Source organism: Staurois parvus, unplaced genomic scaffold (assembly GCF_062004578.1).
Source record: "Staurois parvus isolate SC_StPar_1 unplaced genomic scaffold, SC_StPar_1.0 ptg000155l, whole genome shotgun sequence".
Taxonomy (NCBI): Eukaryota; Metazoa; Chordata; class Amphibia; order Anura; family Ranidae; genus Staurois; species Staurois parvus.
In genome coordinates this window covers 30,787,833-30,814,434 of record NW_028317951.1, presented here as the reverse complement: position 1 = coordinate 30,814,434, position 26,602 = coordinate 30,787,833, and the positions used below count along the sequence as shown (strand labels likewise).

The 26,602-nt window shown below is 41.5% G+C and overlaps 1 protein-coding gene across 1 annotated transcript in view; it reads right to left on the bottom strand.

Annotated features, from left to right (window-relative positions):
• The window catches only part of XXYLT1 (xyloside xylosyltransferase 1), a 250,603-nt gene that overhangs the window by 171,682 nt on the left and 52,319 nt on the right, over nucleotides 1-26,602 (bottom strand). Inside the window, exon 2 of the mRNA XM_089675649.1 lies at nucleotides 19,141-19,288. Coding sequence (XP_089531775.1) covers nucleotides 19,141-19,288 — 148 coding nt within the window. The remainder of the gene's footprint in view (nucleotides 1-19,140; nucleotides 19,289-26,602) is intronic.

The window sequence follows — 26,602 nt, the reverse complement described above, 5'->3', positions numbered from 1 at the left end:
ACTGGTCTTTCAAAAATGAACCAGGGTGATTTCTGGATTTGCCCTTTCACAATGAAGACCTGCAACTGCTGTCGTGCGACTGAATAAGGGCACATTAACCTGCCACAAAGGTCGCACAATACTGCAATGATTTGCGATTACTCTAAATCCCCGTCAACAGCTGTGTAAATTCAGATAATCATCTTATTACCACTATATCCATAATCAGTTACAAACAAACCGGTCAACTTTCATTTGTATAGTATTGTGAATTTGACACAATATGCAAAGCAATGCCCTAAAATGAACCCCAGATTACTGGTTACTGCAGGATCAGCCGACTGAGCTACTGCCAGGAAAACGCTCGGTTATATGCTACCCCAACTGTAAATCTCTAATCTCTCCCAGTGACCTTGCAATGATTACAAGAACAGCCCCATCTAGACAGAAGAATTAGGAATCACCATCGAAAGAATATATATCAGAAAATAAATAGGACACTTCTTTTTAATCAACAGTGACTGATTGTGTCTTCTGGGAAGAAACCAGCCATGGTACAAAGTAGCTGGCCTTCAAAAGAACATTATCATTAATGTTCTTCAGCATTGCTTAAGAAATATCACTTGAAATATCTCTTTTGAAAATGTATTAAAACTAGCAATCATAAGGAAAAAGTTCTTTAGTTCAACAAAAGCATGCTTGAAACACAACCCACCAACTATAGTCAGCACTGGGAACAGGGCACCAGTTGTTACTCAGTGCGGGGTTTCCAATGCCAAAAACAAGGTAAGTAAAATGACCTCCTCATACACGCACACACACACACACACACACACACACACTGCAGACTACAACAAAATGCAGAATGCAAAATGTATTGAGTATTATTAAACTACGCTAAAAACTACACAAGTCACAATTCAGTATACCTGCTCTTTGTAAACACTATAGAGCAGCCGGTCGTCAGCAGCACACGTCACCTGTATTACCCTTCAAGCCAGAGATGGCAATACTGGCATTTACAAGGGTTGGTAAAATACCTATGGACTCGTGTAAAAAAATGTAGATTTCACTGTAGCTTGAATTTACACTACTGCTCTACAAACCCTTTAAAAGATTCTTGATCTACTTACAAAACTCAGAATTCGGATGCTGGTGTTATATCATGATGGCAGCCAAACAGAAAAATATCATATGGTATACTCAGTCTTATGTTCTCTATAATCTATGTATATCAAAGGGGGTATTAAACTCAAAACATAATATATTGCAGCTTACCAGTCATTAGATGCAGTGGCTGTATTCGTTTTCTTTAGCTTTTTTTTTTTTTTTTAAGTTTTTTTTCCCCTTCCACCTGCTGATCTGGACAGTAGCACACCTTCTGTATCTTGAGATGCTCCACTCTGGATTAGGGAGCACAGGGGGCACCTTTGGACAGCAGCATTGTTAGTCTGATGGGAGGGAAGTGTTAGATGTACTAGTAGATTTAAATATAATAACAAATTGAAACCAAACTCCAGATAATACTTTCTAATCAGTTAGAGCAACAGGTTTTTCCTTTTCGGATACAGGTTTTACATAAATAACTAAAAGTTGACCATATTAAACACCCGTCAGTGTTAAATGGTCTGTCTCATCCTTGTAATTGCAAAACAGCTTGATCTGATGTGCTGGCTGGACCACCAAATGAAAATAGAAGAAAGAAAGCCTAAAAAAGAAAAACTAGTGCAGCCATTACATCCAAGAACTGGTAAACTGCAATAGAATACATTTTTGATTTTGGGTTTAATAATGCTTTAACATTCACATTCCTATATTGAATCATAATATTCCTAAATTATATTGAAGGTTGCGCACAAAGCATGCAAACAAGGCCTTTCATGGGGGTGACTCTTAGCTCCAGCATTCTTTAGCTCCACTAACAATTGTTTTTTGTTACAGCAAAACACATTGACCAGAAAATGTCAGCCACACAGCATAAAATTTCCACAAGAGACAAAACAGATTCAGACTTCCATTTCAATCAACTGGCAGTGTATGGGCTAATGAAAGAGTGCCTACGGGCATTGGAAAAGTACTGCCAGTAAGAGAAATCATCCTAGAAGATTTCAGTCAATTACACATTAAACTATGGTGAAAAAATTGTTTAGAAGTGGTAAAGAGTAACTGTTGCTCATGTTGGGAGTAGAGAACATATCTACTCTTAAGTGCTAGGCCAGCACACCAAAAGAGACCATTCTCTCTCATCCTTTGTTAACAGCTACCTGAGTGTGTCTGATGGTGTGTGTGTATAAAACACACACACCAAGAAGCCCATACTGAAAAAGAAATGCAAGCTGCCATTGATAACCTCTCCCGAGAATGGTATTTGCCTAGCTGCCATGTTCATTGATTGGACTCAATAAATTCTGGGACACTAACCCAGAATAATTACTGTATGTAAATGGTAGTTTTTACCTCACTGGCTAATTACATGCTCCAGGTCAGTTACTGAATTTTACCAGGCAACCGCCATTATCAAGAGGTCCAGAGTGTCAGCCTACGGATTTGCTTCAGTACAGGTTTCAGAACCTTAATTCCATGCATTAGGTTCAAATGAGCACCAACAATCCATCAAAACTGTAGGGAAAATTAAAAGACAAATAAAGAATTTTTCCAACTTAGATAAATGTTTTACATGTTCAAAATCAAAACTGAAATAATGTCGGGCAAAAACCAAAACAATATTTTCTTACTCCATTACATACAGCATATACACCCAAAACATCTTTCTTGCCATCTTAATAAATTGCATGCTAGTGAACTCAATAAGGAAACAGTAAATCCTAGTCAGATTACACCCTGTGGATCTGTTATTTAGCTATGGTCTAACAAATCACTACCACAATAAGAGTAAATACGCATTAAGCTGCTTTTACCATGTGGGCTTACAAAATGTCACCTTCCATTACATTTAAAGATGACAAAAAGTTTATCCATGATAAACAGATGGCATTGGTATTTACTATACAAGATCTAGGCCCTGTCCTCACAGAACAAAGGCTACACTTGTCAATCCCCCATACAGCTAACAGATCTCAAAAGTCATCAAAATGGGGGACCATCACATATTAATGGAACCTGTGAAACCTCCAAAACCAACTTCTGGCAATCCAAACTTGAACAAATAATAGACTGGCCAAGCTGATTTATCCATAGCCTATTAATTTTTTTCAAGTTTAGGCCAATGCGCAGTGCTCACTTAAGTAATGCGAAGGCCTAGGTTTATGGTCTAACTTTTTCAAAACAATATTCTTTCTGCAGTCATATTAAATATTTATATGATTTATATTATAATTTGGTCAAATAGCATCATCATATTCTGTAATGTGCTATAGCAGAGAACAGAATAAAGGCATGAGGGTTGTGCTCATTAGAAATTACAATGTAGCATCTTAAAAAGAAATGTCTTACCAGTGTAAGCCAAGGCCATCACCGCACATACAACAGCCCTGACACAGGCAAATAACTGTGCAGGAGTACCTGTCACACAAGTTTGATGATGGCAACTCACAGCTTAGGACAGAAACCACAGCTGATATACTGTAAGTACAAAACTACGGTTTTGTTAAAGTACACCCCATGGGATTTTCTGACAGATCAAGGTAGTATAAAACACAAGGAACGTGCATTTCAATCATTTATTTTACCAAAAATATCAACAGATGTAATTGTGTATGGAGGAAAAAGCGTAGCCCCCTTGCTGAAATCTCTACAAAGTATGGCGATAGTATGGCGATCTCTCAGGTTTTATTTTTCATTCAGCCAGTTGGGATGAATAACAAAAAAAAAACAAAAAAAAACAAAAAAACAAACCTATAGTGTGTACCTAGTTTACCCTGTAAACTACACTGGGTGGGCCTTGACCCCAAGAGGCCCAAATGTAAACAAACCTGTGCCAAGAGTGCGAGCACTGTGCGCTCCCAGCACAGTTACCGGTGCCTAACGGAAAGCTCCCGATCACTACTTGCAATCAGGAGCTTTGAGATCATCTGACCGCTATGACAGCCAATCACAGCGGACACATGATTATAAACCTCACTGTGCCTCCTGGCATCAGAAACCCCTTAGAGGGCCGGGAGGCGAGGCGTTAAGGGGTTAAGATACTTTTTACAGCTATAATTTTGCACTGTAGAAGTGTCTTTTACTGTGTGGAGGGTTTATTTTTATTAGTATATTTATTGGTATTGATTATTATACTATTTTGGTTTATGACACTGAGCTGCCTGATGATTATATGGTAGGATTAGAAAGAACAGATAGAGAACTTGTTGGTAATATAATAATATCTTTAAATACTGAAGATTCTTTATATGTACACATTTCAAATAATACGTGTAAATGCACTAAAATAGGATATTTTAACTCCATTGAAGGACACAAAGAGCTGCCTGCAGGACCCTAAGCCCAAAGCAGATTCAACCCACAGAGAAACTCCTGGGGCGAAAGTCCCTTAGATTCAAACCAGCTGAAGTAAGCCTTTACCTTCAAATGAAAGCCCTTGTGGGAAGTGGACTTCCTAGACTTGAGCATTGTAAGAATCACAGACATAGGAGATGCCTCTTTCCCTTAGAACCTGGGCTTCAGTAACCATTACGGATAGGCTGGGTGGAAGACTGTCCATTGGGAAACAATTATTGGACAATGTGTTGTGGGGCATCTGCTAGGCATCTTACCAGGACAGCATATCACATCTGTCTGGATCACCTCAGAGCAGTGAAGATCAACAGAATGCCCGCTATCTAGATTCCATGGAGCAGCTGAGGAGAATGTTTCAGATGAGGAACAGGCACTGATCTCACTAAGCCACCAAATAGTCCAAATGAACTATTTAAAGTCACAAGAACCTGCAGTTAGGCTTTAAGGTGATATATGGCCAGATCCACAGATGGAATAGAACATTTCAAGAACATAATAGAAAAAAAAAATTGGAAAAAGACAAAAGGAAAAGACTATACTGCCCTATACAATATAGGACTAGAAACAGCACTGGTGGAAGCAACAAGCTTAGCAATAGACTGCAACTCTTCAGAGGTAAACTCATGCAACAAGAACTTGAGCAATTCAAAATCAGAGTCTTTGCAGCTGATGGCTCAGAAGCTGCTAAAGCAGCCGCAAGCAAATCAGATATCAAATATGTTGGAGAGTGCACAGGAGCATGATGGCTACCCAGTTATACTGTACCTGATGGCGCCATGGAGGACTCTGAAGACTTGAGAGATTTTGATAGCAGAGAGCATGACTCCAAGATGCAGAACTCAGCACCATTAGTAGGCACACTGCAAGCAGCACCCATTATTTGTATGCGAGCTAGGAGCACCCAGTACAGTGGGACTTATTCCCATTCCCCTCCATTTCAAATTAGAGATGTTGTGGCCATCCATTTTTCTAGGACACTAGAAAAAAAAATGGGGTATGCTGGAAGTGTGGAGAGTTATACCCTGTGCAGGCCTTTGGTTTTTTTTTTGTTTGCCAGTGTCCAATAATCCTGTAGGTTGCAGTATTATCTGCTTCATGGACATGAAAGCAAAGTGCAGTATTGTTTTAAGTGTCTGTTTATCTAACACGGACATGGAACATTCAAGGAACTTTTTGCCAATTACCACTAACAAGTTGCCACGCTGTCAGTTAGGGCAGAGGTTGCATTCTAGCAATAAAGAAACAAGCATGATCTCTAAACAGCACAAGCAGACTGTTAATTACATTCTTTGATCATTCTCCACTCAGCATAACCCAGACAGACAATGGCAATCTTCACTCTGTGACCTTCGATTTCTCTGGAAAACACAGTTAAAGACAATTAGGTCAGACATCTCTCATTACAAAAAGATTATTCATCCCCAATAATCATTCCTATCCATATGGCCATATCTGACAAAAAGAAATGAGAAAACTACTTATACAAATCTAGATCACATTCTTGACTTTCCACAGTCATCTTTTATTTCTTCATACCCTTCCAGGCAATAGCACATAGCTCAGAAATTAGTTATGGTAAAGAATACTGTAAACCAGGGATCCTCAACCTTTCAAAGGGCCATGTAAATGACTTGGTAACCGGTCGTGGGCCACAAAGAAATAAAATGGTTCAGCCTTTTGAATTTTCTTATTTTGAATAGCATAATGAACATTTTCCTCCTGCAGCCGTTAAATGCAAGGAAGGGAAAGGAGGAGAAGCCAGATTTCGTGGTTGCAGAGGGAAATGGAGAGGATCGGTTCCTGTATATGCTGCCTCCACTACTCCTCCTTCCCAAGTGTAAAACAGAATGTGACAGTGAAGCCACATGGGCACCCTGGAGCAGGCGGTGGGGTCAACACTGAGACCCGACACATCAGTGGTCGAGGGGAGGAGTGATAAAAACACGTCTCAACTATGGGGTCTTACCACTCCCGCATTCCCACAAACAACAAATGTATACAAGTCCTTACTGTCCTGAGCCCCCTTATAAAGCTGCTTTCACACTGATGGGCTGCGGTTTACCCGCATCAAAGGTGCAGCTCAGTGCACCTGTGGCTTTCCTGTGCTCTGCCATAGACTTATTATACCATGCAAATGTGGTGCCCTTTCTGAAAGTGTACCAAACCAGCAGGATGTAATAGAATTGTGGTTCCCTGGTCTGAGGTTGAAGGCTACATCAGAGATCTCTGCGGGCCACAGGTTGAGCACTTTTTAATAGGTTTTCCTTGGGTTTTTCCATACAGCAAGTAAATGTTTTGCATAGAAGCATGGTACAAGTTAATATTTTCTTGCAAAGGCTTAAAGGAGAAGTATGGCTGAAGCTCTTGTGGGCACATTCTGCTGGGTCAATTAGGTACACCATAAGAGGATCTTCTTCTTTGGACAAAGGTATAAACCAACTTGAATTGAGCCCAAGGAATCAGCAAAGAATCCACTGCAAAGGCTAGAGAATCCCTGGTCTTTGCTATGAATTTGTTCAGCTTGTTGTTAAACCTGGAGGCCACGATGTCTACATTTGGATTTGTCCACAAACACACACAGACAGAGACACCTGTATACACACATACACAGAAACATGTACACACACGCACAGAGACACACGTACACGTATACACACACAGAAATACACGCGCACAGACACATGTACATACACACATACACAGAAACATGTACACACACAGACACATGTACACATACATGTACATACAGGCAGACACATGTACAAATACACACATGTACAATTGTACATGCATACACAAAGAGACACACACACGTATATACACACACACACCACCTCCCCCCCCCATAAAAAGTTGCAGTACTTCGTTGTTCACTCACAGAGCCGGGTACTGCACTCTAGGGGGAGGCAGAGAGCACAGCACACACTCCTTCCTTTGCTTTCACTGCGCTCAGCAATTGACCAGTCTGACGGCTCCCAGTGCCAATGACAGATTCGGCCTGAGCGCCGAGCCTGCTCAGCAAGACGGCCCTGGGGGACACATTCGCCCCCACCATAATTTCCACCCGCCATTGGCAAGCAGGCGAGTGAAAATTTCAAGCCCTGTTATACAGTATGTCTACTGATGTCAGAAATTTTCTGAGTCTGTGTCTGAGAGAAGCAGTGACAGATCTTGTTGATTCCATCCAGAATTTCGGTACAACACGAAATCGGCTGAGATATAAAGTCCAGTACTGGGCGGGTGCCCCCATTTGGTTCTGGGACTGTGAAAAGGTTTGAATAGAAACCTTAAAACTGATCTTCTAAAGGAAATGGCACAACCTGCATTCTTTTGGTCTGAAGCTCACATTGTGCATATGCACAGGGAGAAGAGACATTCTAGAAGCATAGTTAATCACATTCTCTAGAGCAGGGTCTCCAAACTGTGGCCTGAGGGCCGGATGTGGCCCTTTGCTAGCCTTTACGTGGCCCTTGGGGCACTATTCCTCCCATTGACATGAGGTACTCCCACTGACACAAAGGGACACCATTTCTGACACTGATACCAATGATGGGGCACTATTCCCACCATTATTTTTATTTCAGGTACTTATATAGCGCCGTCAATTTACGCAGAGCTTTACATATATATTGTACATTCACATCAGTCCCTAACCCTCAAGGGGCGTACAATCTAAGATCCCTAACTTACATTCATACATGGGCCAATTTAGACAGGATCCAATTAACCTACCAGCATGTCTTTGGAGTGTGGGAGGAAACTGGAGTACCCGGAGGAAACCCACGCAGGCACAGGGAGAACATGCAAACTCCAGTTAGGTGGTGCCGTGGTTGGGATTCGAACCAACGACCCTAGTACTGCCAGGCAAAAGTGCTAACCATTTAGCCACTGTGCTGCCCCGTTTAATACCAATGATGGGTATTAATGATATTAATGGGAGGAATAGTACCCTATATTTATTTTCACTGATGCTGGGCCAGAGATATTCTCTACCTCCACTGGTAACAATCCGGCCCTCCTAAAGTTTGAAGAACAGTAAACAGAACCTTTGAAAAGTTTGGAGAACCCTGCTCTAGGAGTATCAAGAGAGAAGAACAACAATGCTGATGGCATCAGCTGCAATTATTTTAAGAGAGAAAGGGTCCTCAAAAGGCAGGTAATGTTCTCTATTCATACATCCTGTCCCTTTAGCAAAACTCAGGTAAAAGGACATGGCAGCAATAACTGGGTACAGGGCTGGGATTGCAAGAACAAATAAGGCCTTCAAGTGGGCTTCAAAAGCCCATCAACAGGAACTGTAAGGTGTTTACTGAGAACTGAAATGGCAGATTTCACTACCAGAATAGCCTGGAGGGATTTTCTGAGTCTACACAGTTACATAGTTAGTCTGGCTGAAAAAAGACAAAATGTCCATCCAGTTCAACCATACAAAAAAAAAAAAAAAGTTATAATCCTATACGCACAGAAATGGACAACAACATGAACCTGTATAGCACCCTGCGCGCCCAACGCAAGATCCAATTCCCAAAGCAAGCATTACAAGCTGGCTCCACACACTGGGGTCCAGGTACGGTCCACCAAGGTACATACAAGGGATACTCTATCAGGAAAACTGCTAGACAGTCCAGAGCAGTAAACAGATCCTGCAGTCTCACAAAGGGGGTTATATGGTGTGCTTTGGGGGGAATCCTTAGGTAGCTGCATTTAACACATGGTATAACAGGGCTCAACAACCCCCAAGCGCCAGGTCGCCATGGTGACTAGAAATTGCATCCTGGCGCCTGGGTTCACACATTGCCTCCCATTGATTTCAGCGGGAAGTCGCACTCTGCAGACGTCAAATTGGAAAACGCCTCCCATAGACTTCAATGGGAAAACGCCCTCCACAGACTTCAATGGGAAAACGCCCTCCACAGACTTCAATGGGAAAACGCCCTCCACAGGCTTCAATGGGAAAACGCCCTCCACAGACTTCAATGGGAAAACGCCCTCCACAGACTTCAATGGGAAAACGCCCTCCACAGACTTCAATGGGAAAACGCCCTCCACAGACTTCAATGGGAAAACGCCCTCCACAGACTTCAATGGGAAAACGCCCTCCACAGACTTCAATGGGAAAACGCCCTCCACAGACTTCAATGGGAAAACGCCCTCCACAGACTTCAATGGGAAAACGCCCTCCACAGACTTCAATGGGAAAACGCCCTCCACAGACTTCAATGGGAAAACGCCTTCCACAGACTTCAATGCGAAAGCGCCTTCCACAGACTTCAATGGGAAAACGCCTTCCACAGACTTCAATGGGAAAACGCCTTCCACAGACTTCAATGGGAAAACGCCTCCCACAGACTTCAATGGGAAAACGCCTCCCACAGACTTCAAATGGGAAAACGCCTCCCACAGACTTCAAATGGGAAACCGCCTCCCATAGACTTCAAATGGGAAAAACGCCTCCCATTGACTTCAATGGGAAAACACCTGTCAATAGCAATCCTATATGAACACTTATCTCTGCATGCCACTCCACTCTACTGAAAGTCTGGAATGCTCCATTGCAAACTTGCACAGGACCCTTTTCATAATGGCACTCAACACACATTGCGTGTGGATCGAATCTGTGTGAACCACCTCAATAGGAACACAAAATATCTAGCCTGTCACGCAAATCTGTGAGTTTCAAAACAAATCCAGAATCGCATATGTGTGAACCAGGGTGGCTCCATTCACACCTGATGTTTTCGGATCGCACAGTAGAGAATTGCTGTGATTGCAAAACACAGGTTCAGGTGCCATTATTTTTAATGGCACCTAAAACGTGGTGCAGTTTTTGTCATGATTGTCACATGCCAAATCGCATTGCATGAAGTCCTGAGAACTAACAATCCATGCTACGCTGAAAAAAACTAGCTCCTAACCTTTTTAGCTGGCTCCTAGATTCAAAGCAAATTTGTCAAGCCCTGTGATATAAGAATATAAGTCCTGTGTCCTCTAGTGTATTATTAAGTTAAAAAGAATTACAGACTGCCCTAGGCAAATCTCTGATTAGATTACCACTGACATTTTGTAAAGAGGGGGTTCATGCAAGAAAACCCACAAACGTTTCAAAACTGAAGAAATGTTAGATGGGGAGTGTTAAAAAATTACAGAATCAATGTCAGAGGCTGCCTAAAACAGATAATTTCTGCTACATGGGGCGACAGCAATTTTTGGTGGCAAGAACGTACTTTTTACACAGTACTTCATTACATCCATTGATATTTTTATTGATTAACTGAAAAGGCAAGTTTTTCACAATCATAAATTTATCTAAATATATCTTTCTCTGTAGGCACTGTTTGATCCGAAATCCAATGCTTGCCTGTTCAAATATGTTGAAAAAGTCAACAAATTCCATGAGGTTTATTTAATTTTCAGCTTGAGTTACATACTTGCTCCAGGTCTTTGCGTCAGAAAGTGGTATAGGCCAGAAGGACAGCCAGAGAACTAGAACATTCAGGGGAAGAAAAACATTGAGCGCTTCCACATTCTCTAGGTACAGGTTTCATTTAAAAATGAGTTTAGGTTTTACTTACCCAATGCCACCCCTTCTAAAAAGGTACACTACACCAACACCCCCCATCCTCCATACACACAAAAACACACCCCTACCTGCAAAGTCATGGTCTGGTCCAGTTTTTACATGTTTGGAGTTGAAATCTTGCTAAGCACTGGCTTTGCCTATACAAGGAGTCCCATTGATTTAAATAGTGCTGCATTCTGAGGCTGGATATACGTCATTCAAGAAAATAAGGTCTCAGTGTGCAGGCAAAGCAAAGACTAAAACAAATTTCATTGCAAAGAATGTAAACTATGGACCAAGCTCCAGCCTGGCAGCTAAAGTAATTTAGCAATTGGGGAGGAGAGTTAGTGCAGTTTAGCTTAGAAAGGCTGGTCAGTGTGGATTGGCATTAGGTTGGCATTAGCCTGAACATGTAAGTTTACAACATAAAAGGTTTTCAGATAAACTGGCACTGAGAATTCCAAGACATACTGTACATCAGAGAACTGATTGAAAACCACTGCTCTAGACAAAACTCAGTCAGCTCAAAGCTAATAGCAAATCTCCCTTTATTTATAATACAGAAAAAAAGAAAGAATTTATACTGTCTGTTGTAGCTTGTTTCTTTGTGAATACAAACCGATATATTTGTGCCTTTGTCTAGATGTGCTATGTGCACTGCAATGAAAAATCTCATTATCTGCTCACAATGCATTGGTTATATAGGCCAAAGAATCTTAATGGATGTATCAACATAAGCAGTGCTTACCATACACTTCACAAATGTACTAAGAGGACAGCCATGTACTGTATCCATGCGCATCAAGCCTTCACATTTTCTCACTTTATCTTCATGGAAAAAAAATGTCAGTGTCTTCAAAACAGATTCAATTCTTCTAGGTACACTTGCACACAGTTTTCTAAGAAACTCAGCAGGTAGGACATGTGTATACAATCAAGCCAAAAATAGTGGCACCCCTGCATTTCTCTCAGATAATGCACCACTTCACCCAGAAAATTGTTGCATTTAACCCCTTCACGCCGGATCGTCCCAGCGTGAATAGGAGTTCCTGCGCCGGGAGGTGGGCGGGATGGGGCGGGGCTTAGTGTCATGTGGCCGCCGTGACGTCACGGCCGGTCACATGATCGGGAAAGGTCCCGATCGAAAGAGGGGACTGGGACCTTTCCGTGAGTACCGCACATGTGTACTGGGAGCGCGTAGGGCGCCCGCTCTCAGTACATATGTTTTTTGTTACATGAACACAAATGTGCGGCCGCTCGGCGTCTAGGCCCAGACATCGGGAGGCCGCACATTTGCGTGCGGCCGGCGTGAAGGGGTTAAAAATATTTAGGCATTCTCAGGTTCATTTCTTTTGTTTGTATTGGTAGGACACAAAAAAAAGTGGAGAAACAGAAAGCCAAATCTGACACATTCCATGCAAAACCCCAGAAATGGACTAGATACAATTATTGACACCCTCAATTTAATATTTGGCAGCACACCCCTTGGAAAAAAATAACTGAAATCAAATCACTTCCTGTAATCATCAATCAGTTTCTAACACCTCTTACCACACTTCTTTCGCCAAGTACTCCAGGCCTCTCAGATTGGAAGGGTTCCTTTTCCCAACTGCTGTTTCAAGATCTCTCCACAGGTGCTCTATGGGATTGAGATTGCTGGCCAGTTCAGTACTCTCCAGCACTTTGTCTGATACCATTTCTGGGTGCATTTTGATGCATGTTTTGGGTTATAGTCCTGCTGTAAGACCCATGACCTCTGAAGGAGACCCAACTTTCTGACACTGGGTCCTACATTGCACCCCCAAAGCGCCAATCTGGCTTTTTTATGTTTCGGTGTCAGCAGTGGGGTACTCCTGGGTCTCCTAACATAGCTTCTCTTTGACGATGTATAGTGAGAGCTAACAGGTTGTACTCTGTGCCTGAAGGTCAGCTTGAATTTGTCTGGATGTTGATCGAGGTTCTTTAGCCACCATTCAAACAATCCTTCCTTGCAATCTTTGATCAATTTTTCTCTTTTGTCCACATCCAGGGAGATTAGCTACAGTGCCATGGGCTGTAAACTTCTTAACAATGTTGCGCACAATGGACACAGGAACTTTAAGATCTCTGGAGATGGCCTTGTAACCTTGTCCATGCTTTTCCACAATTTGTGTTCTCAAATCTTCAGACAATTCTTTGCTGCTTTTTCTCTTTTCCATGCTCTATGTGGTACACAGAGACACAAAACAGAAAGGTTGAATCAGTTTTTCACCATTTTAACTGGTTGCCTGTGTGATTTCTATATTGTCAGCACCTGTTAATTAATACAGGTGAGTTTAAATACAAATTACAGGAGCATCACAAAGTTAGAATGCAATTATTTCTTACAATTTTGAGAAGGTGCCAGTAATATTGTTCAGTCCATTTTTGGGGTTTTGGGTAGAATGAGTCAGATTTGGCTTTTTGTTTCTCCACTTTTTTGTGTCATGCCAATACAAACAAAAAAAATAAAAACACGAGAATACCTAAATATTTGTATATGCAACAATTTTCTGGGTAAAATGGTGCATTATCTGACAGAAATGCAGGGGTGCCAATAATTTTGTCCATGACTGTATGAGGATGAAAATGTTGGGGTAAAGGGTCCATACCCGTTGTTCCAGGCGGTGACAGCTGAGGCAATCCTGTAATGTAGACAGCAGAGATTACTGGGCTGTGTTTCCCTGTCCGAGAGGATTGGGCTTGCTTCCTACAGGGCTGCATGCCACCTGATGCCCCCTTGGTGGTTGATGTGGGCCACAGCATTGTGTTGTCTGACTGCAGCACCCTGACTGGGTGTCCTTGCAGATGGGGGGGGACCAGTGTTGTAGAGCCATCTAGCATGTTGATGGGGAGCTTGGCTTACACAGACAGCCATGTTCCCAGAACTGTGAGGAACTGAACACTCCTCCACAGCCCGAAAGCCCGTAAACTGAAATTGAAAGGGAAGATATTTCATCCATATAAGAGGACAACTTTAAGTATATTAAAGTGGTTGTAAAGGCTGAAGGTTTTTTACCTTCATGCATTCTATGCAAGAAGGTAAAAAACCTTCATTGTGCAGCATCCCCACCCAGCCTCCCTAATACTTACCCAAACCCCCTCTCGATCCAGCGATGTGCATTGGAGTCTCATCTATCCCAGGACTCCCTCTTGTCATTGGCTGAGAAAGCAGCAGGAGCCATTGGCTCCCGCTGCTGTCAATCACAGCAAGTGAGCCAATGAGAAGAGAGAGAGGGTGGGGCCGAGCCATGGCTCCATGTGTGAATGGACATACAGAACATCGGGTGCTCCCATAGCAAGCTGCTTGCTGTGGAGGCACCTGACAGGAGGGAGGGGCCAGAAGAGCCTACGCGCGACCCAAGAAGAGGAGGATCCGATCCTTCTAGGCCAGGCATATTGGGATCTGACACTGGTAGAGAAATTACAACTGGAGGAGCCTGGTGTTTTTGAGCCCCGGACAGAGATGGATACATAAAAGCCGTAAATTTCAGATGTTAATAAAAGCAGTTAGTTGCAGAAAAGTCTACTTTAGTCAGGTAGGCCACTTGTTGTGTACCTAAGATAATGCTAGAATCAGCTGCAGAGACCGATGGTAAAATCAGGTCCTTCCCCAGATGGAAAGCACAGTCATTCTGAGGTTGAGTGTTTTGCAGCCCTTTGGTAGAGCAAATGTTTGCCTGAGCCTTTGTCGTGGTTCCCTTTCACTAGGTTTCCGCCATTGCTATAGGTGAGGGTATTCCTCTGTGGGGTACACAGAGTGGGGTGCAGAATATAAGGTAAGCGTGTATCAAGGTCCTACCTTTCCTCAGGGCTTGTGCTGCTCCATGTGCTGGCATCCATCTTAGGTCTGCAAAACATTGTGGGATCCTTTATGCTTTCAGCCCTCTGCGGCTCCTCCCAGGAGGTGGCGGCTTATCACTTTTAAGTCTGCTGTTTGCAGCTGTCCATTGCATGCGTGTCCCGTCTGTTGTACAGCAGCAAGCTCCTGTTCAGTTAACTCTTTGCTCTCCTGGATACCGACTCGGCTTTGGCTAAGACTCCTCCTGGCTTCGGACCCCGGCTCTGGCATCCATTCTTCCTGGCTTCTGACCCTGGCTCTGGCGACCATTCTTCCTGGCTTCTGACCCCGGCTTTTGCTACGATTCCCACTGGTTCTCGACTTGATTATCCTGGAAGACGACCTCGGCAGGAGAACTTCTGTCCTACCAAGTCATTCGCTGTTGCTGTCAGACTTGCATAGACTCTTGCCGTTTTTCTGTGTTAATAAACCTACCTTTAATTGCACTTCCTTGTGTGTCTGGCTCCTCGCTCCCTGACCCTGTGTCAGAGAAGGAGTATGCAGCAACCCACTTGTGAACTGTCCTGTAATTCAGTCCTCATGGCAAAAAGCTGGGAGGAAGCAGGAGAGTACCCTATAAAGGGCTCGAGGCAGAAGTGACAAAGTGTGCGTTCTGTGGCGTGCTGTAACATCTTGTCGTCCACATAAGACTAAGCTCTGAGTGGTGGATTTAAAGTGGCAAGTTTAAAAGAGCTAAAGTTTTTACAGTAATGGTCAGAGATACAGTATGACACGATTTTACCTGTCTGCTTCTAAGGTCCATACTTCGGGTCTAGGCTTTGCCCATCATGGGCATACCCCCAGAAGGGTCTTCAAAGTCTGGGTTCCATAGGGATGAACCACGACCCTGGAACTGTATTGCACCCTTCGGTGAACTACACACATTTCACAAAGTGCCAAGGTGAGAGCTCATTAAGGATCCGGTGCTCAAAGCAACATTACAGGCCGTCTCCACAAAGAGGTCTAGAAACGGTTCCCAAAGTTTTACACAGGTTGTACCAGTCAAGATGCACTGCCTCTGTTATTGTACAAGAAGACAGAACTAACTGAAGAATCCAAAGATGATAGAATAGCTAAGCTACTGTGTATAATGGGGGGGTTAGGGAGCAATACAGGTACAGAAACATGTTTTACCTTAATGCATGGAATGCATTAAGATAAAAAATGTTTGGGCTCTAGGACCACTTTAAGTCTAAAGTCTGTAAGAAATATTCCCAATATTAAATAACCATATATCTCATAATTGTTTAATAAACATCTGAAGTCTAAACAGGCTTTCATAAGAATCATCTCTGGGATGGAGGGCATGGAGTACAGGCACAGAAGGCAATCACAGACTAATTACATGGACAACTACAAACAATGCAGGAATTATTGTTTTAAATCACATTCTGGAAATATGAGCAGACACAAATCAGGAAAGGTAAACTGGCAAACTATTGGCAGAGAAGGACTAACATTACCTAATATAGCCTGTATTGGTCTGTCTATTGGCTCCTATAACATTTATCCCAGCAGGTGCTTTATATAACACTTTTATATCAACCAGTGTGTGTTTTGGGTTTAGCTGGTATATAAGGTTAATTTTCTTCCTCCAAAGTTGATGTAATATAACATGCTTTAAATGGCGTGAGAAAAAGCTGTATAATTATGTGCTAAAAATACCACACTAGCTTCTAAGCTTAGAAAGATATATTGAAGAATAGGCTTTCACCAATTAAACCATTACGAGTCTCAGAGACAGCAGGGTCACATCTGTGATTTGCAACACAGACTCTAGGGAATTTCAAGGATTAAAAAATACATGTATACAAGGACACACTCTGGCAAGGGTATTTAAAGTCTCTTAACATCTTTAATGGAACTTTGTGAACACTAGGATTACACTGCTAATGAGATATCAGCTTGGAAATTTTGAGCCTCTTTAAAAAGGTTCCCAAAAACATCAGAAGCCTGCTGCTTGTGGTTCAGAATCTGATAACAGTCCCCTGTGGCAGCAGCAGATTACATTTACAGAAATCAAGGCCCACCTATGCTTGTATCTATATGTCTTGTCCTGTAAATGGCGTTACTATTAACGATAACTAGCACTTAAAGAAGAACTATCAAACAAATAAAAAAAGCTTATGCCCCCCATGGGCCACTGTCCACATTAAAATCCTAGCAGTGGATGTTAAATATACTTTACATCATTTCTGGCTATAGTTGAAACCCTTCCTTACTCCAAACCTAAAAATATGGGTGTTCCCATGGGTGAGTTGCAGCCAGCACCTCTCAATTCTGCAGTGCTGTATCTCCTCATTTCTCCTGTTTAGTACACACAGAGTTCAGACCTGCTGCTAGCTATTCAGGTACAGAGAGAGGTGAAACATCTTGTGTTGTGAATTACAACTGGAAAAATTGTCTTTCCTTCACAAAAATACAAGCTGACAATAACACATATGGCATACTACATTAGGCTGTCTCAGACATGAGTAGTAGCCAGTGTGTGCTGTTGTCAGCTTGTGTTTTTATGAATGAAAGAACTCTTCTCCAATCACAATCATTCAAAACACAATATGGCAGTCTCCATTCGCTCTGTGTCCTGAATAGCTGGTGGCAGTGTGGACTAAATATGAGAGATTAGGCTACCACACTGCACAGCAGAGGAATGCTCCTTCTGGTAGTAAAAAGGAGGGGGGGGGTTTGTGGGCTCAATGTGCACTGCCTGTTATGCCCCTTTATCTCCTGAGCTATCAAACAGAAATTCATCTTTTTTGATCAGTGTTGTTGGATAGCTAGGCGGGTGGCCAGGGCTAGCTGTCTGACACCACTGATCAACAACCCCTGCACAAATTTAGATGGGGACCAGCACTAGTGCACAGGATCCCTTGAGGGGTTTAACAAGCTCTCTTTTCTTCTGATGATAGTTCCTCTTTAAAACAGACACTCTTTAAGTAGCACTTTTCAGTCTGCTCACATAAATAAAGCATTTACAACTTGTGCTTAATACTGCCCTTGAATAGCAAACAGTGATGTAGTTTCCTCCAACCTCTGGCAATACTGGACAGACACACTGCTCTCTCCCTCCTCCCTCTTGGTCCACCAAGATTTCTGACTGCTGCCAGTAAAGCCCCCAGCTCTCTGTGATTGACAACAGAGAACAGGTTGATTATTTTCATCTGTGTGGAGCATTTGCCATTGACAATAGTGAACAGGCTGATTCTTTTGTCTGTGTAGAGCATCGGAATTCACTTCAGATGATATCAAGGCACTCTCCCACACTCAGGTTCAGGCATTCTAAGCTTTAGACAGCATCAAAACACCACAGTGGCAACAAGGCCGGAACAAGGCCTACTACAGCAAGCTTTCTGTAAGCTATTACTGTCTGCTTAAACACTTTTTGTATCTTTTGAGCTACTTTTCCACAAAGTCCCAAAGTTTTTTTTTCACACTGTTATTTTCTTGTTCAGCTGTATCCCTTTCCCTACTGTGATCACTGTACACTTCAACATTACTCATCACACCTTTATTCCGGAGTCTGTCCTAGGCAATGGTGCCAGGAACAATCTTGGAGGCCACTTCTGGGGACACTGACATTGGGGGTTACATCTAGTGGGCAGCAGCTCCATTGATGAAAATAGCACCCTGATAACAGGATGCCAAGTCATACATGCACAATACCTGAGGTGCTGCCATACCTAGTCACAAAGGGATATGGTGAAACCATATCAGCAAAATGTTTTCCCCCATTGCCTACTAACATCAACATATTTGTGTATTGCAGGCAATGGTTGTGGACCACCTGGGGTTTAAAACACATCATCTATGGCACACCAAAGACCAGTCCAGACATACTTTAGTCACCACTAGGGAGAAAAGCAAATAGTAAGGGCATAATGTTTCAGCTAACAAGAATTGCTATATTCTATATTGCAAACACAAGCATGTCACACATGCATACACCTAGGTTATACGTATATATTGCACTTATTTATGACAGTATTTGGGCCATCATGCTACAAAACAGCACACAGACCCAAAACACTTAAATGCTAATGAAATCAAAACCAATTCAATATGTATTTTATGTGATAAATGTCTGCTTATGTATACAAATTCCAATTTCACAAGCAGACATTTTTTTTGGTCTCACAGTCAAACCCATTAATCAACCTAGGGGCTGATCAGAATCGTTTATTTTACGTAGCTATATGTGTGGTTGGCGAAGCTGTATTACTGTTTTACATGTAGCCTTATCTCTCTATTCAGAGGTACTGTAATGCAGTACAAGCAACCAAGTTACCTTTTGGCATTATGTGGTGTAGGGCAACAGACAGGAAAAAGATGGAGTCACTGTAGTAGGTTCCAGTGCCAGCACTGAAGAGTTTCTGCATTGCTTCCACTATTGGAAATAACTTTTCCGTCAGGGCACTGACATCATGGAATATGACCTGTAAAGCAGAGATCACACTAGTATAAAGGGAGAGAGAAAAATATCAGAAAAAAATCTGTCATTCGTACACCATTTAACAATCTCTACGATGATGAATCAGTCCATATATACAGAGTAACAGTGTGTGATCAGTGTTTGGAAAATCAAACCTGGTTTTTGTCCTAATATGGTCACATTAATTGAAAGCACTAAAATACATGACTGATTAAATGGTCTACTGCACTGGATTATTCCTACTGTCTTTTTTTCTCTGTATGAAAAATGTGTTTGGAGGCAGAAAAAAAGACAGTACCCAACTCTCATATTGACAAATATTTATAATAATGGCAGCCTGTAGTGCATTCTGAATATATTGAATCAATTAATCACTTTTCCACCTATGTTGATGTTAAAATGTATACTTTGTCACTGCCTTTATATATATATTATGTCTGAAATGAAGATGAGAGAACATTTGGTTCAGGACATGTTTTCAGACCTTCATATGGGGTCCACCTTCCAAGCACCCTATTTGAATACTAGTGAAAACCAAGCCTTACAGCTGCCGTAAACGAAGAGTGAACTGTGGCAACTTATAACGTATAGCATGCAGAACTAGTTTTTTACTTGCATGTAGTGCAGGTGTACTTTAAATCAATGAACATGTACAGACCCAGCACCTTCCACTGGTATGAGCCCTCCTAAAGCTAAATATACAGTGGACCTTAAAAAAAAAATAAACAGACCCCTGTTAAAATGTCAGGTTTCTGTGATGTAAAAAAAATGACAAAGATAAATCATTTCAGAACATTTTTTTTACCTTTAATGTGACCTATAAACTACAATTCAATTGAAAAAAAAAATTAAATCTTTTGAGTGGGGGGGAGTAAACATAAAAAAACTAAAATAATGTAGTTGCAGAAGTATGCACACCCTCTTATAACTGGGGATGTGGCTGTGTTAAGAATTAAGCAATCACATGCAAAATCATGTTAAATAGGAGCCAGTACACATCTGCCATAATTTAAAGTGCCTCTGATTAACTCCAAATAAAGTTCAGCTGTTCTAGTTGGTCTTTCCTGACATTTTCTTAGTTGCTTCCTACAGAAAAAGCCATGGTCCACAGAGAGCATCCAAAGCATCAGGGGGAAATCGTTAAAAGGTAACAGTCAGGAGAAGGGTACAAAGGAGTTTCCAAGGCATTAGATATACCATAGAACTCAGCAACAGTGACATTACCAAAAACTGGACATCCCTCCAAAATTGATGAAAAGACGAGAAGAAACCTGATCTGGGAGGCTGTCAAGAGGCCTACAGCAACATTAAAGGAGCTGCAGGAATATCTGGCAAGTACTGGCTGTGTGGTACATGTGGCCACAATCTCCTGTATTCTTCATGTCTGGGCTACGGGGTAGAGTTGAAAAACGGAAGCCTTTTCTTACGAAGAAAAACATCCAAGCCCCCCTAAATTTTGCAAAAACATATCTGAAGTCTCCCAAAACCATGTGGGAAAATGTGTTATGGTCTGATGAAACCAAGGTTAAACTTTTTGGCCATAATTCCAAAAGATATATGTGTGGTGCAGAAACACCACTGCACATCACCAAAAGAACACCATACCCACAGTGAAGCATGGTGATGAAAGCATCATGCTTTATGGCTGTTTTTCTTTAGCTGGAACTGAGGCCTTAGTCAAGGTAGAGGGAATTATGAACAGTTCCAAATACCAGTCACTATTGATACCAAACCTTCAGGCTTCTGCTAGAAAGCGGAACATGAAGAGGAACTTCCTCTTTCAGCATGACAACGACCCAAAGCATACATCCAAATCAACAAAGGAATTACTTCACCAGAAGAAGATTAAAGTTTTGGAATGGCCCAGCCAGAGCCCAGACCTGAATCTGATCGAAAATCTGTGGGGTGATCTGAAGAGGGCTGTGCACAGGAGATGCCCTCACAATCTGACAGATTTGGAGCATTTTTGCAAGGAAGAGTGGACAAATATTCCCACAGCAAGATGTTCCATGCTGATAGACTCATACCCAAAAAGAGTGAGTGCTGTAATGAAATAAAAAGGTGCTTCAACAAAATATTAGTTTAACCACTTCCCGTCCAGTCCATGTCTATAAACGGCCGGACAGGAGCACTGCAGAAGTGGGTCGACGTCTCTAAATGTCACCCGCATTCACTGCCTGTGCCCGCTCCCTGGGAGAGCGCGGCACTGTGATCCGGGGCCCACTGTGTCCTCTGGAACACCGATTGCTGTACGGGACTTCTGTGTGAGGCACCGATTCATGTGATCACTGCTTGGCCAATCAGTGATTACATGAGCAGTAGTAAATAAGATGTCACTTCCTAACATCATTGCTTACTACTTGTGAAATCTGTGAATGCTCACAGAGGTCACATGGTACAAGGCTATTCACAACAGCCTTGTACCATGTGACAAGCTGTGACCAATCACAGCGCTCTCAGTATTTCTCAATGGCTGCAAGAATGTAGCCAGAGAAAAATAGAAATGATTGCTTTTACAGCCTTTATGGGTGTAAAAGCAATCAGTCTAAAAAAAAGAAAAAAACATTTTTTTCATCACCCCCCACAAGTAGTACAGTGTCACTATGTACTGCTAGGGTTACAGTATGTTAAAAAAAACATAATATAAAAAAACAAAATAAAAATGCAAAAACACTTTTTTTTTATTAAAATTTTTGGTTATAAACTAATTTGGGTTATTTTTTTTTTTACTAAAAAGATAGCTGAATACACATTTTGGCCAAGATTTATGAAGAAAAATTTAATTTGAAAAATGTTATAATAAAAACACTCTTTGAAAAAAATGTTTGGACTTTTTCATTTATAGAGCAAAAAAATAAAAATCCCAGTGGTGAATAAATACTACCAAAATAAAGTTTCATCTGTCTCAAAAAAATGCTAAAATATTAATATGGGTACAGTGTTGCATGACCGCACAATTGTCATTCAGAGTGTGATAGCACTGAAAGCTGAAAATTGGCCTGGGCAGGAAGGGGGTGAAAGTGTCCGGACTTGAAGTGGTTAAGGGTGTGCACACATATGTAAGCATATAATTATTTTAGTTTTATATTTTTACTTCCCTCCACCTAAAAGAGTTGTACAGTTTATAGTTTACATTAAAAGGTGAAAAAAATCCTGAAATTATTTATCTTTGTCTCATTTTATTCAACACAGAAACCTGACGTTTTAACAGGAATGTGCAGACATTTTATATCCACTGTAACACACTCACCTAATTTAGATTAATATGTTGCTATATACGAAAATGCCAAGATTTATGCTAATAAATCTTTTGAAAGAAAACAGGAAAGATTCCAATTTGGTCATTCAGCTCAGGCGCAAAATTTATATATTATATATACACACACACATACATACATACGTACACACACATATACATACATACATACACGCACGCACACCTCCCTGGAAGTGGACGAAAGAGAACAACTTGATCAAAGATTGCAACAAAGGATTGTTGCGAATGGTGGCTAAAGAACCTCTATCAACTTCCAGACAAATTCAAGCTGACCTTCAGGCACAGGGTGCAACTGTATCAGCTTGCAGTATATTCCGCCATCTGAATGAAAAGGGACGCTATGGTTGGAGACCCAGGAGGACCCCACTGCGGACAAAGAAATATAAAAAAGCTAGATTGGAGTTCGCCAATACTTACCTGAGGAAGCCAAAGCCCTTTTGGGAGAATGTGCTTCTACGGTTCTCAAAAAAATAAATAAGGCCTTTAAAGAAAAGAATACAGCCCCTACAGTCAAACATGGTGGAGGTTTACTGATGTTTTGGGGTTGATTTGCTGCTTCAGGCACTGGATGTCTTGACTGTGTGCATGGCCTTATGAAATCTGAAGACTACCAAAATATTCTGGGGTGCAATGTTTGGGCCCAGTGTCACATAGTTGGGTCTCAGTCAGGGGTCATGGGTCTTACAGCAGGACAATGACCCTAAGAACATGTCAAAAAGCACCCAGGAATGGTTTAAGACAAAGTGCTGGAGAGTACTGAACTGGCCAGCAATCTCAATCCAGAGTCCAGCTCTCAATCCCACAGAGCACCTGTGGAGCGATCTCAATCCCATAGAGCACCTGTGGAGAGATCTCAAAACATCAGATGGGAAAGAAAACCCTTCGAATCTGAGAGAAATTCCAAAATTTCAGTAGCGTTATAAAAGGATGAGTTCACCTTTGTTCACCTTGTTTTTTTCTAAATTCTAGCTCCCCTATAAATCAATATAGAATTAATGGACTTCTTTTGCAGAAATTCAAAAGCTTTCCATTATTGCTATGCACCTTCATGGCAGGTGCATAGAAAAAATGAAAAGCTTTTGAATTTCTGCAAAAGAAATGTTTTTTTTTAGGTAGAAAAACAAAAAAAAAAAAAACTCAATGTCTGTGTATTTAGTGAGAACAATCATCATTGATTGATTGCTTTTCATTTAATAGTTGTGCACCTGGAAGTGGGTGGGAGGTAGGAGGGTAGATGATGCAGGGGGGTGTACTAATGTTGTCAGCTCCTTCCTGTGCTATGACCTAAAGTCTCTGCAGGAAGTAATGGAGAAGATTTTTAGACAGCCATCTGGACACTGGCATAAAGATGCGTAGAAAAATGGAAAGCTTTTGAATCTCTGCAAAATATTGGTACACAGGTTTGCTGGAATTTAAAAAAAAAACAAAAGTGAACTAATCCTTTAAGAAATGCATTGATAGTTACAGGAAGTGATTGATTTCAGTTATTTTTTCCAAGGGATGTGCTATGAAATATTAAATTGAGGGAGACAAATTTTGTCCAGTCCATTTTTGGGATTTTGAATGGAATGTGTCAGATTTGGTTTTTTGTTTCTCCACTTTTTTGTGTTATACCAAACAAAAGAAATAAATATGAGAATGCCTAAACATTTGTAATTGCAACAATTTTCTGGGCGAAGTGGTGCATTATCTGCCAGAAATGCAGGGGTGCCAATATTTTTGACCATGACTGTAAATACATACACACACAAACATACATTACAGACATACACTGGCTTGTAGCTTATTTCTAAGAGAAAAAAAAATATAGCAAAGTGTTTTCAATAAACTATCAAACATACACCTTGAAATGTAGTTTTATTTCATTAATTGTACTAGATCTACCTGCCGCAGACCTACAAATATGATTTTGTTTTCAGTGTTATCTGTTATGCTTTACTCAAAATGTGGGAAGTCATTGAATCTCTCTGCAGGGAAATAGCTCCACATTGAAAAGACCTCCTGAGATGCTGCACTACTCTGCAGGGACAATTCTGAAGACCTAAAAAATGGGGATGAAGGTTATCCTGAGTTCAGGCTTCTATTTTGCTGTTACCAGCTTAAAAAACAAAGTTTCAATTGCAGATCACGCATGCTGTGATCCACCAAATGGCTGATGAATTCTTTCTGTGGACCCGTCAGCAGTTTGTTGAAATGTAGTGTATACAAAGAACAGAGAAAATACAAAGCTGCATCATATCACAAGAGGATACTGGCACAGGACTCTTTTGGTGTCATAAAGTTTACATTTTTACTAAAATTAAACTGTATGTAGTATAGAATAAATCTGTATCATTATCTGAAGTATAATCTATTTGAAAATACACTACAGGAATGCACAACTTTCAACAACTCAAAAAAAGATTTCAAGTACACTATGTTGCCAAAAGTATTAGGACACCCCTCCAAATCACTGGATTCAGGTGTTCCAATCACCTCCATGGCCACAGGTGTATAAAATCAAGCACTTAGGCATGCAGACTGCTTCTACAAACATTTGGAAAAGAATGGGTCGCTCTCAGCAGCTCAGTGAATTCAAGCGTGGTGCCGTGATAGGTTGCCACCTGTGAAATAAGTCCATCCATGAAATTTCCTTGCTACTAAATATTCTACGGTCAACTGTTAGTGGTATTATAAGAAAGTGGAAGCAACTAGGAACAGCAACTCCGCCACAAAATGGTAGGCCACGTAAAATAACAGAGTGGGGTCAGCGCATGCTAAAGCGCACAGGGCGCAGAAGTCACCAACTGTCTGCAGAGTCAATAGCTAAAGACCTTAAAGTGAGTAGAGAGCTTCATGGAATGAGTTTCCATGGCCGAGCAGCTACATCCAAACCTTACATCACCAAGTACAATGCAAAGCATCAGATGCAGTGCTGTAAAGCACGCCGCCACTGGACTCTAAAGCAGTGGAGACGTGTTCTCTAGAGTGACGAATCACGCTTCTCTGTCTGGCAAGCCGATGGGATGTGTCTGGGTTTGGTGGCTGCCAGGAGAATGGTACTTGCCTTATTGCACTGTGCCAAGTGTAAAGTTTGGTGGAGGGGGATTATGGTGCGGGGTTGTTTTTCAGGGGTTGGTCTTGGCCCCTTAGTTCCAGTAAAGGGAACGCTTAAGGCATCAGCATATAAAGACATTTTGGACAATTTCAACTTTGTGGGAACAGTTTGGGGATGGTCCCTTCATGTTCCAATGTGACTGCACACCAGTGCACAAAGCAAGGTCCATAAAAGACATGGATGAGCCAGTTTGGGGTGGAGGAACTTGACTGGCCTACACAGAGTCCTGACCTCAACCCACTAGAACACCTTTGGGATGAATTAGAGATAAGACTGCGAGCCAGGCCTTCTCGTCCAACATCAGTACCTGACCTCACAAATGAGCTTCTGGAAAATTGGTCAAACATTCCCATAGACACACTCTTAAACCCTGTGGACAGCCTTCCCAGAAGAGTTGAAGCTGTTATAGTTGCAAAGGGTTGGCCAACTCAATATTGAACCCTGCGGACTAAGACTGGGATGCCATTAAAATTCATGTGCTTGTAAAGGCAGGCGTCCCAATACTTTAGGCAATATAGTATTATATGTAAACCCTCACATTGTAAAACAACCCATTCAGTTTAAAATAGAAATAAAAAGGGAAAACATTTGTGTATACATATAAAAAAAAATTATAAATACCAATACTAAGCTCTTTATGCAGCTGAGAACAGAGAGCTGGGGGAGAAGAAACAGCAGGATACTGATCTCCACAGTGAACAGCTGTATGCACGTTATTTTTGGGTGAAGCAATAATATTTTTTGAGACCATCATGTCCATACATACAATATAAAGTGCAGCGCTAAAATTATAAATGTGACATAAAAAAATATATATAAAAAAAGTCGCAATAAAGGTGACCTCGGGTAACAATGCACACTGACCAGAAGTGCACATAAATAGTGCAATGTAGCAAAGATGGAGTTCAGAAAGTAGTCATCGGCATGAAGAGGGTAGATGTATT